This window comes from Cygnus olor, chromosome 1, assembly GCF_009769625.2.
Source record: "Cygnus olor isolate bCygOlo1 chromosome 1, bCygOlo1.pri.v2, whole genome shotgun sequence".
Classification (NCBI taxonomy): Eukaryota; Metazoa; Chordata; class Aves; order Anseriformes; family Anatidae; genus Cygnus; species Cygnus olor.
Window position 1 is genome coordinate 60,226,027 of NC_049169.1, and position 12,724 is coordinate 60,238,750.

A 12,724-nucleotide genomic window follows, 5' to 3' on the forward strand; every position below is an offset into this window, starting at 1 on the left:
CAATGCTGCCTCAGTTGAGCTGTACTGACCAGGGAATTTCCCTCTGTGCAAACACTAACTCACTGAAGCTACAACCACATCAGGCCACACGCTCTTCAAGTACAGAAATGAGCATGAGGAACGTGGTGCAGCTGACTGACACTGTCCTTTGGTGCCTTGCCAAGTGCAGATAAAATATCAGCCTCATTTGGTTGGATTTCACACTCCCTTTCCAGAGGTGTAAAACCTTACATCAGGTCTTTGAGTTATGTCAGCTTGGACAGCTGCAGTGGAGTCATGGTGCAGTCATGGGTGGAGGAAAGAAACGGAAAAAATGCAGCAGGGAGCACATACCTGCACTGCAGCCACCCCGGGGCTACGTCTAGAATCTCACAGGAAATGGGTGGTTTTGCACCCAGAAGAATTCATCACTTGCACCAAACTTTTCCATCCAAATGGTTTTGCCTGCACTGAGGACTGGGACCATGACATTTTGGTGAGCCTTTGGGTCCTGTGTTTGTGAATACCTAGAAAAAAAAGTCCTGTCTTGGACTGCAAGAGGCTACAGTGACAAAGTGAAAACCAAACTTCACAGAGCAGACAAACTCAAGTTGAATGGTTCTTGTGGGAGGTCATAGTCCACATGCAAGATTTTGTCCGTGGCTAAGAGCTCATTAATGAACGCTTTTCACGTTACTAGTACACTGAGCATCACTTTGCTTTGGTCCCAGAGACCAAAGTACATTTGAATCATGCCAGAATTAAACTATTCAACTAATTTACTACAAATTCAGCCTATAAACTGCATCCCACAGGTCTCTGTACACAGAGCTTAAACCCTTCACAATGATTAGGCAGCAAACCTATTACAACTGTAACAGTAACACCAGACTCCAATTCTCAAAACAGTGTGACATGTCACCTTTCGGGTAAATCTCTAGACATCAGTCCCACAAAAGGCTATGTTTTCAAGACCAATTAGCTTGAGAGGGAAAAGATACTGGTGATGATATACCCCTAAGTAACTCACAAGTTATTACAGCAGCTTGATTTAACTATTGGAACTAACTGTAACCAATGCCTAATTATGGCTAAGTGTGGGGAGTCGGATGGAGATGTAGCATTTTAGCGTGGCACTAATTTTTAGCCAGGAATATCATTAAGTTTGGGTTCTTCTTAAAAAGACTTTTAAGAATTAGCAAATTCCAAAAGTGTTAATTAAAAAAGTAGGGAGAGGGGAATCTGAGAGTTTAAATTAAGAATATTAAGATTCCCCCATTGTTCAGTCAATTTTTGAGATAATCTCTTCCATTTCAGAGAGAACAGCTAGCACATTACACAGAGGAACAATAAAATTTTCTACATGCAGAGTGCTGTCAAAAGAGAGGGTGGAGAGGGGGAAGAAATATTTTTCTCTGCATTAACTTCTTTGAGCTACAATAAACCTAGGTGTTTATGTGTACCAACAGCAGTTAAAATATTTTTCAAGCACAAATGCAATTGTTTCTTTTACAGCCCTGATTCATCAGGGTAGATAAACTTCTGCCTAACTCAAAGCATGTTGAGTAGCACCATTGACTTTAATGGGATTACTCCTGTGCTCAAAGTTAGGCACATATTTAAGGGTTCTCCTGCACAGTGTCCATGATTTGCAAGTATTTAAAGGAAAGAGAACTAATTCAGAGTAGCAGTTCTAGGTGTGATCAACAATCCAGCAGAGTCAAAGAGCATTATCACAACAGACAAATAAGGAAACAAAGTGAGGAAAAAAAAATCTTGACTGGTTATGAAAGACCTAACTCTGGTCCAAAAAAAAAAAATAATAAATGTATTGCTCTAAGAAAATAAAAATCCAGGCAAGTGAGGCTACCAAAAATCTTTATTAGATTAAATGTGAGACAGAGATTATGAGGAGCTATAGATCAGAAATAGAAAGCCTGGTTTTCTTCCCTCCCCTATGCTTGCCCAGCAATGATTTTCTCTAACTGAAATACGAAAAGTAAATTGTTTAAAATATCAAAATAAATGAAGGACCACAGGAGAGGTGGTAAATCCGTTAGAGCCCCAGTGTAAAAGAGGAAATCAAGCAGGATAAGATTGTTTCATAAAACTAAATTATTTCTTTACATGAGTCTTCAGAGACAAAGATGAGAATACCCGTCCCAGGATTACTCTTGCCACGTACAGCAGAATAAGGTTAGAAACCAAGAGGTAAAACACAACAATAACAACAACAAAGCAAACAAACAAACAAAGATCAAGTTTGTGAAATTAAAATGGCAGTAAAGAAACTGCTTCCTCAAGTAACTTAAGTGCATGATGAAGATATCAGTTGTTCCTTGCAGGATGAGATCCTGCCCCAGTCCACTTTAGGTTCTCAATGTGGTGTTTGAGGAGGAATAGCTGGTAAGGATAACAACTTAGGAAAAGCTCCAGATTTCCAAATCCCAGAAAAGCACGTCCCTCTTCTGCACAGAAAAGGGGAAAGCTCCAGACCTCTGTAGGGACTAACCAGTGTGCCTCAGCCCTGATGCAGAGGCCAGGAACAGCAGCAAGAAAAGCCTGTTTCTTGTCCACTGCCATTTGGCTCTGGACTCATCTGCAGAAATGCTAACTAGTCCCATCTGCAGCAACCATTTCTGGGGGGAGAGGAGAAGTCAAGCATTAAGACAGAACAAACTCCAGCTGTATAGACTTCTGAAAAGCTCTCAACTGCCAGTGTAGCTTACAATCACAACTAAGCCCTGGACACATTTCAAGTTAGTGACTGACTCCATGATCTATCCTAATCCTTTAAACCACCCAACCATTTAAATGACCAGACTCAATCTTGGTTCCAATAATGACCTATTAGGAAATAATTCAAGGAATATTAGGAAGTCTTTGAGGAAAAACAACACAACAAAACAAAAACCAAGCAAACAAAAACAAACAAAAAAGATCAGACAATGTGTAATTCCATAAACACCTTAAGATAATTTTCTACACTATTTTAAGTTGCTTTCTGTATATTACTCTAAAATGTGCTGAAGTAACCTGATGCAAAATAAGATGCTCTTTTTATGGGAATAGAGCTCCATTCACATCGGTGTTTTCACAAAGTGCTTCAGGAGTGCATGCATGTACCTATTTTTCTACCTGCACCTTGACATGCTTTCCGTGATGTTGTGCTGATCCTGGGATGCTTATGCTGGAGCCCAGCAGAAGGTCAGCATGGGTAGATGCAGTCTGCTGCTGGTGGTTTTACTGGGGCATGAGAATGGCTTACAACCGGATCTCATCAGAAACAGACTCGTTAATTCCTCCCCACCATCAGAGAATGCAGATTTTGAGCTTGTTGACTCCCTTTAGCAGTACACAGCTCAACAACCCTCCTGAGTCCAACCCTGGACTCAAGCGCCCTGATTGCCATCTCCTTTCTAGGGCAGGTTTAATCCAAGCACCCTATTCTTGCTTCCCCTGGACTCATCCCTTTACCTCTTCCTTATACATTGTTCTTGTCCTCATTAGCACTTATTCTACTACATAGTTGGCCAGACTTCTCACAGCAGGTTGAAGCTGAGAGTTCAAATGAATGAAGAGCAAGAGTTGGATTTGGTCTGCTGCAAGCTGTTTCAGATGCAAAAGGACATGAAGAAAGAGTATCACCCCACAAATTACATTGAATTTCACTCTTCTGTTCTTACTCTTTGATTACATAGAGTGAGGTCTATTTTATTAACTCGTATACTCTTGCCCATATCCAAATGTATTGCTATGGCTGAAGGCAGAATACATTCAGTCACCTATTTTCTTGTGGCTGTATTGCATTTTCTGATCATTCACTGGTGGAGTGTTGCTGGGCCAAGAGTCTGTTACTTATTTTGGCACTATTTTCCCACTCCAAATCACTAATACTCACTTACAGCGCTGTAAAGTCATAATAATGCAACTGCAGTAAGTGGTTACATGAATATGAAGTGTGTATACAAAGTAAAATCAACTCAGCCACTACATCTCTGCTACCGTTGTAGCAATCACTTTTCTTACTCTATCAAGTATACTCTCCCTATTCATTTCTCATCAGAAGTTCTTTGTTTCCCTGCCTCCTCTTACCACCTATTTCTCACCAGTAGTCAAAGCCTGCAATTGAAATGGAACAACTGGATATTGCAGGGTGAAAACAAAGCATCAAAACAAGAGTACATCCAAAAAATAAGTGACAGAAGTCACTAAGTTCCACAGAAACCAAGACTAGATTGCTTTCCAAACAGGATGTCTTTCACTTTCTATTTTTGATATGGGAACCAGCACATACATTTTAGAGGACAGATTTCTTATATAGAAGATGCTCCAAAATGCAGCTGAACCAAAAGCTATCATTCTGCTGCATGATCTACTCAAAAACTATGTCAATGGCTTGAATTCCCTTTGTTCCAACTCTGCTTTTGCACCAAATGCACCACTTGGCCTCCATCTTGGGCCATCTCTATATGAAAACAGACAGTTTGCACAGCACACACACATCCAAAGACAATTCGTATTGTCTCTCTATATAAAAGAGTAATACCATCACCTCTCCTTTGGATCAGCACACAGAAGCGAAGGAAAAAAAATGCTTTTGTGACCCACAAAAGCCTTACTTGAAATAATTCTCTACGACTTGAGGCCTTTTGGAATGGAAGGGATATATTGTTTTGACTTGATTAAAGCTGAAAAGTTGATTTGACATCCTGTTGTCAAGGAAACCAATTCACACACAAAAGAAAACAGTTGTGATGGTATCATTCAGACTATTCAAGTGACCTTAGAAAGAAAAAAAAGGCTTCAGTTCCAAAGATTTGTATTCAACTCACTTCACCACTGTAGAAATAAAGATTATTGCTCTTTATGCTTATTGGAAAGCAGTTTTCAATCTGGAAAAAGCAAAATGCCACATCTTCTTCCAACTGCCAGATCCAATACTTCACTGGGGCCGTGCACATAAACACACCTACCATTTACTGCCTATTTCAAAGAACCACAGAAAGAATCACACAGATGCACAGAGAAGGAATTTCTGTAATTGACGGGACCATGATAAACACCCCCCAACACATACACACATCTATTGAACACCAGCTCAACAAGTAAGGTTTGAAAATGTTTTCCTTCAACTACAAATCAAGCTTACCTCAAGCACAGCAATATTTGAGCTTAGCTTTGTTTTCCTGGGAGATATCAAAAGCAGCATTTATTCTCTGCCAATATCCCGGATCCCTCACAAATGAAGTTTTCCAAGCACACAATAAATGGTATGCAGTTATGCCCAATCTGCTTACTCCTCCTACCTAGTGGATCGCAGGGAAGCAGAGCTGTCCTGGCTGACCACTACCACCACCATCCAGCTTTGCAGCCCATGCAGTATCCCAGAGGTTTCATCCCCTGTCAGCTATGGGTAGATGGGAGAAATGAAATTTTCTATCTATCCACTCACAGACTGAAATTACACACCTCTTTCTCCCATGACATTGCCTCTGCCTGGCCAAGTGAACAGACAGATGACTAAATAGCAACTTGTCTCAAGTTCAGCTTAGAAAAAATAGGCACGATATTAATAAGGAGGGAAATATACTGAGCAATGAATGCCACTGTTCTTGCATTATTGTCATTTAAGGGCATCACACCAAAGGTCACGGAGATAATAAGCCTCAGTCCTTTTGCATTTGTTACACAACATACAAATTACCACAGTGTTAATGAATATATTTCTCCATTCCTGGCCAGCCAAGACAATGTATTATTTCCTATTAGACAAGTACCTAACCCTTGGAATTCATTATTTCCACTGCTTCTTGCAGCACTTTGTCCTTAGGGCTGAGCATAAATGCCACAAGAAGGCTGTGACTGGAGCATCAAATGCTCTGTATGGCTGAGTCTGACTTCCTTTTGATAGAGCTTTTTTGGCTGGAAGAACATCCAAAGTGTATTTGTAGTATTTTTGAACAAATACATACACACATTCATATATGCTCTTTTACAGAGTTTCTTAAAACTCCTGAAGAACACAGGAAAAAATTTTGATCTTGTCATTACTTTATGGATATTGCTTGATACTTACACATTGAAGTAATAATTATGCTAGAAACACCAACTCACCAAAACAATAGAAGTTACCGTGAAACAAGTGCATTTCCACTTAAAGCAATGACAACAGGAAAGTAGTTCTCAGAAAAGAAATAAAGATCACAGAAATGTGGAAGTGCTGGATGAAGAAATACACTTAAACCCTCTTTACTCTGAATAACCTGCTAAGGGAGCACAGCTGAGATATAGAGAGATGAATGCTTCATTTCTAAACTGTACTTCATTGTATTTTAAGTTTAGTATTTTTGCGTAAAGATAGCCAGCAATAGCTGAACCAAATTCACACTATTTCATAAACTAGGTTTTTGTTTTTGTTTGTTTGTTTAAGACATTAAATTATTATTTCCACTCTTCACATAAATATAAAGAATACATTATGTTATAATTACATGTATATATGTTATGTTATATGTATATATGTTATAATATGTTATAATTATTTAATTATAAATATAAAGAGAATATTGATGCTGGTAGCTTTGTATCGTTCTGAGAAAAAATAAATTTTTTGTGCATATTGGAAAGAAGTCCAGCACCAAATGCTGAACTAAAATAAGCCAAGGATACTTTCTTCATGCGGTCAAAGAACCTCCACCTCTATCACGCAGTCTGAAATACTGCACTCTGCATTTCAATGAGCATCTTATTGTCGTATATTCTCCTCTCCCACCCAATAAACTCAAACCAAAGCAAACAGCAAGACCCACAAAAGCAGAAAGCTGAAGGTACGACTAATCTTACCCACAAACAGGTCCATACTCCTTTATGAGTTTTGTATGGTTTTCCCAAAAGCCCTGGGTAAAAGAAAAACATCACAATATTTTAGAACAGTGCTTAACAGAAACCCAGAAACCCTGTTCCACGGTATTGCTAACACTCACATCAAAGCTCTGAACCTCAACCAAGAGAGACACTGCATTAGCTGATAATCTCATCTCTCTCTTATTGTCCATCTCTGAAAGGAGAGTCTACAAATGATGATTGAAGGAAAAAGAAAATCTGGAAAGCCATTAATATGTTTTCAGAGCTTTACAGTCCAAAATATGTTACCATTTCACAATATTTTTGATTAATTTCATGATCAGAGTCCTGACTCATAATTTTATTCTGATACGTGTGTAGATGGAAAAACTGACATAGAAATTAATAACAGAATAAGTATGACTTATAACACACTAGAGAAATGGAGGGAATGTTGAAAAGGTTGTGGGTTGGTTTTTTTGTTGGTGGCGGTGGGGATTTTTTTTTTTGAATAATGTAACTAAAAACAAAACAACCCAGCAAAATTGGAGTTTAGCACAAGGCAGTCCCCTGGGAGATTCTGCAGAATAGTAAGCAGATGCATTTTAACAAACTTTTAGAATTTTCACTGTGTTTCATTTTCATAATTGATGAAAATTGGTATCCATTTATATAAACATGTCTGCCTCTGTACTAAATTGTTACTGTCCTAAATGAATTTAAATTGATTAATCTGAAAGAAGGTGTGTAAAAATTATCCCCAAAAGTGAATATAAAGAAATCTGTTTTAACAAAACTGCAATACTTGAAAATCATCCTGCATTGTGTTTGTAACTTGTCTATGGAAAAATAACACATTTGACTGCATTAATCTGCATTTATATTAATTCAAGGAAGACTACTGTGCTCTATCTTCATTCTTTAGAGAAAACTCAACTAACAAAACAGAATACTTAAGTCTCATATTCAAGCTTTCTTATTTTTAAGACACGCTGAAGAATATTAGCTAGAACAATATGAACTGTTATAAATACATAAACCACAGACATAAATAAACAAGACCGCGTAACCTGTTAATGCACTGAGAACATTTTACCACACTAAACAAACAAGCAAAAAATCTGGTAATCAAAGGTAGTTGCCTCACTTATCACTCTCGGGTGTTAACTTAGCACCCAAATAAGCAAACTACGTGCCACCACCTCCATTTCTCCTCTCACAGAGCCTTTGGATTGTTTTTTATACTTAATATAGATGGGGGATTTTGTTTGTTTGATTGTTGATTTTTGTTTATTTTACTTTTTAATCCTGGAATTGTATATGTTTATTTTATGGGACAAAATGTCTTCAGGTTAAGGTAAGATCTTTAGGTTTTTCTTAAGCAAAAAGATAAGACACTGTATGGCATGTTAGAAAACATACCAACACAAAGAATAAAATGAAGGAAGCGGTAATTTAGAGGATTGTTGGAAAAATTTCATGTTCCTACCTGAAAAATACCTTGGTACTAAGGTAAGCAGAAAAGCCTCCTCTGTTATGACACAACAACGAAGTGGGACAAAGCCTTTGCAGTACGGCAGCTCCACACAGCTGACTCAAAGAGGCTTTTTTTCAGCAGACACTGAAAGAGGGGCAGAGACAAGCACACGTCCATGCCAACCTGTGCTTTGCCACAGTGATGTTGCCCACAGCAGGGCAGCCGGGGTGATGCCAGGGCAGATTCTCCCCAGCACCATTCTGCCAGCAGCCACACAACACCAGATAACGCAGGCCCGGCTCATGGGCCCACGCTGGCCACGTTGCTCTGGAGAGCATCCCCAGCCTACATGAACACACCAGGGCAGCACATGAGGTAAAGCACGGTGGCGGCATGGCAGAACCAGGCCTGTGCTCAGCCCACTTTCTTCGTGGCCTGGGCCTTCACAAGGGAGGGAGACCCCAAGCTGCAGCCCAAGCCCCCTGGCTAAGCTTCGCCCTGGAGCACGAGGACACGTGCACGTATTGCCCTTGCTGCCTCTACCAGCTGCGCTCTGGCAAGCCGGCAGGCTACCACCATTTATTTACAAGAAGCCTGTGCTTTAAACAATTCAGTAAAGAAACCTTCCAGAAATCTGACTTCTTGGAAGCACTTCTGGCTCACTACTGTGCCGTCAGGCAGAACCTGTTTCAGACCAGGCCTGTTAACCAATAACTGCTCTTCCACCTCCAGGTCTCCTAAATGATTGCACTGAGTTAAAATTAACTTATTTCCCTATTTTCCTCCCTCCACAAAGTGAGAAGTACAAACCTGCAGGATGGGGGGAGGAAGGGAGTTGAAAAGTAACCAGGAGAGACCACGAGAAAGCACCCTCAGGAGCAGCAGAAGCCCCTGTTCCCCGCAGCCCTGGTCACTCCGACGTCCTGTGCTGCCGTGCCTGTCCCCACCAGCTGCCCTGGTGCCGCTGCTGTCTCGGCCCTGCTCTGAGGGCACGTAAGGTGTGGTGAGCACCCAGCTGCACATCTCACCAGGTAAAACACCAGCACGTTGCATGTGCACCTGAGAGGTGGGTGGCGGTGGCCAGAGCATAGCTGAGGGAAGGTGTGTGCGCATCCCTGTCTGCAACAGGGCGGGACAAGGCCAGGGATGTGGTCCGGAGCTGCTGTTGAGAGGGAAAGAGAGGGTGGAGGAGAAAGGTGGAGGGGGAAGAAGAAAGTGCTGATGAAAAAAGCCTCATTACAGTTGATAAAAACTTCAGATTTTTTTAGTGTTTCTTTTAGTGTTTCTTTTTTATTCAGTTATAATATGCAAATATAAATCAAAATCAACAGCCTTATCTGAAGTCCCTGCAAGATTTTCAGCTGGCTGCCACAGGCATAACCTTTCAACTGCATAGAGATGGGGGCATACGAAGGCACTCACATTTCTCCTAGATAGCCATGGAGAAGGCCAATCAACCAATGACCATCTCAAGTATGCAGTCAGGGGATATGCCACATCCACAAAGCCCTGACAGATTTGCAGCATCTTCCCTGAACACGGCTTCCAGTAGACAGGTACCTTGAAAACCTCCTCCTATGAGTCATGTTTGAAGTACAGCGAGCCTCATAACTGCTACTGGCAACTTTTTTTTATTATTATTTTAATTTTTTTAAACACTAGCCAATGTTAATCTCCTCCAAGGGTTTACAATTGCAATTGTACTTAATACTTACAGGATAACTAAATATCTGACCAACACTAGCAACTGTTCTACATGACAATGGAGGTAAGAGACCTCTCCTCAACTCCCAAAGACCACCCAGTGGGTGAGCACAACGGCGAGGAAGCAAACTCAGAAATTGTGCCTGCTGGACATGTACCCAGCGGTTAAAATGGCCATAAGTCAGGAGCTACAATGATGCAATGTGGGGGTTAGGGAACGGAGAACAGGGAAAAATGGAAACAGATGTATTCTATTTTTTATTTTTTAAAGGAAAACAGAAAGAAACCGAAAAGCAAAACAATGCACTATATTATGAGATGACACCATGCACATCAGGAGGAACTATAGCACATTAAACAGAGATTGGTAACAATGAAGTGTAAAAACACAGTAAGTAATGCTGTTCCAAGACAGAAAAATAACTTGACCTTCTCTTCGGAAGCTGCAGAATATGAATTGTCATCATCAACAACAACTCAGAGAAGGGTTAGGGCAGGGCAGGGGGGAACGACTTGCTGCATGTGGCTCCTACAGCGAGGTACCAGCCTGATGATAGTGCATTATCAAACAAGATAATGCAGGAGTACGAAAAGCTTTTTTCCCCTGAAGAAAGCATATTTTATAGCATCTGGTACACCATGGAAACAGCAGCTCAAGTGGGCTGACTGCTGCACACCCAGAAGGCTTCTTTGTTTACATGGCTGGCAGTTGCCTCCCTATAGGGAATTTGCATTCTCCCCTTCCTTTGAGCATGCATCACCGGCTGCATCTGTGGGCAGAACCACTCGCAAGGCCAAATCCTGCTCTGAGGGATGCAGGTGTGACCCCTATGGAAGGAAAAAGGATTTGAGTCTGCATCAGAGAGAGCAAAATCTGGCCCCTGCCAACCATATATCTTGAGACACTGGGTATTGAAACTTCAGCTTGTGCAGCATGCAAATCAAAGGGCTTCAAAAAGGGACTGGGGGGGCTCAAGTACCCCCATCCCTTTTTTCAATAGATTCTGCCACTCCAAGATGGATCCTTCAGCAATATCCTCCTTATTGCATATTCACCTTGCTAGTGCCTCACAGTCTCAAAAATCTGCAGCAATGTCATCTTCCCTCCTTGCTGAAAATGGGTGTAGGCACTTAGCCAAAGTTTTCAGAAACATCTAGTAGCATTATGCATTTTAATTTTTGGGGTATCTAACACATAATCATCATAGAACTGATTGGGTTGGAAGGGACCCTAAAGATCATCTAATTTCAACCCTGCCATGAACAGAGATGCAACTCACCAGATCAGGTTGCCCAGGGCCCTATCCAACCTCGAACACCTCCAGGGATGGGGCATCCACAATCTCTCTGGGCAGCCCATTCCAGTGCCTCACCACCCCAAGTGAAGAATTTCCTCCTTTCCAAGTGGCGCCTCACAAGGGCAGAGTAGAGTGGGACAATCCCCTCCCTCCACCTGCTGGCCTGTTGATGCAGCCCAGGATGCAGCTGGCCTGGGCTGCAAGCACGCACTGCTGGCTCATGTCGAGCTCTTCATCCAGCAGAACCCCCAAATCCTTCTGTGCAGGGCTGCTCTCATTGGGTTCTTCTCCCAGTCTGTACTCACGTCTGGGATTGTCCCAACCCAGGTGCAGCACCTTGCACTTGGACTTGTTGAACCTCATTAGATTCACAGGGGCATGATTCTCAAGCTTGTCCAGGTCCCTCTGCATGGCACCCCTTCCTTCTATCAACTGCACCACTCAGCTTGGTGTTGTCTGCAAACTTGCTGAGGGTGCACTTGATCCCAGAGTCTACGTCATTGATAAAGATATTAAATAGTGCCAGCATGGGGCTTATCAGACTTGTTTTCATTAGTTGCTCAGCACCTACAAATCTCATGAGCTGAAAATAAGCACTTGCATGACTTTAAGCTTAAACTTAAGCTTAAGGTGACCCAAAGTTCATGAAGGATGCTTTGTAAAATTTCAGCTTGCTGCAGCTGGAAGATAATTTACATGAACTTAGCTAGAGTCTGCAAGGGTCACTAGATAAATTGTTTCAAGGGGACTACATTGCTGGTATCCAGAAAATGCTCCCAACAGAAGCTCAAAATATGGACTCTAGAAAAGTCACTTCCAGAATGCAGTGAGGGCTACTAAGCAGCAATGTGCATCTCAACCATGACTTGAAAAGAGCACTGGGGCTGGGAGTAAGGCGGTATTTGCACACGTGAGCACCTCTTCGCTTGAGGATGCCAGTGGTAGTGTTACCTGATGTCAGTACCCACTCACAGGGATCCAGACTGGCAGCACCAAGTCATTTCACCTAGGTTCCCCCAAGGCCACTTGCCAAAAAAGCCTGGATTCAAACCTGTGACTTAGAAGCCAAAGACGTCACATCCCAATTACTAGTCCCATATATGCTCCAACCCCCACCCTCACCTCCCTGTAGTCAGGAGTGATGTTCTGTTCCGCTATGATATCAGCTGAAATATCAGTGTTTGAGCACCCACACCTCCTGTCGAGAGAAAAAAAAATCTATACAATTACTTATAGTACATAATGACAATGAATGACAACATTTATAGATGGGATTTTTACTATTCAATGGCCTTTGTGTGTCTTTTTTCCTCAGACCACTTGTAAGTGCTAACAGCGTAGTACCCTAATCAATATATAGATATATATTTTTCAAAATACAAGCTAACATTTAATTAGAGCAAACTGGTATCTGACTGCA

General features: G+C 41.5%; 1 protein-coding gene across 2 annotated transcripts in view; it reads right to left on the reverse strand.

Moving 5' to 3' along the window:
- TBXAS1 (thromboxane A synthase 1) overlaps positions 1-12,724 on the reverse strand; it is a 243,915-nt gene that overhangs the window by 146,694 nt on the left and 84,497 nt on the right. For both annotated transcript variants that reach the window (XM_040544945.1, XM_040544946.1), the window contains one exon: positions 6,826-6,878. In XM_040544945.1, coding sequence (XP_040400879.1) covers positions 6,826-6,878 — 53 coding nt within the window. The remainder of the gene's footprint in view (positions 1-6,825; positions 6,879-12,724) is intronic.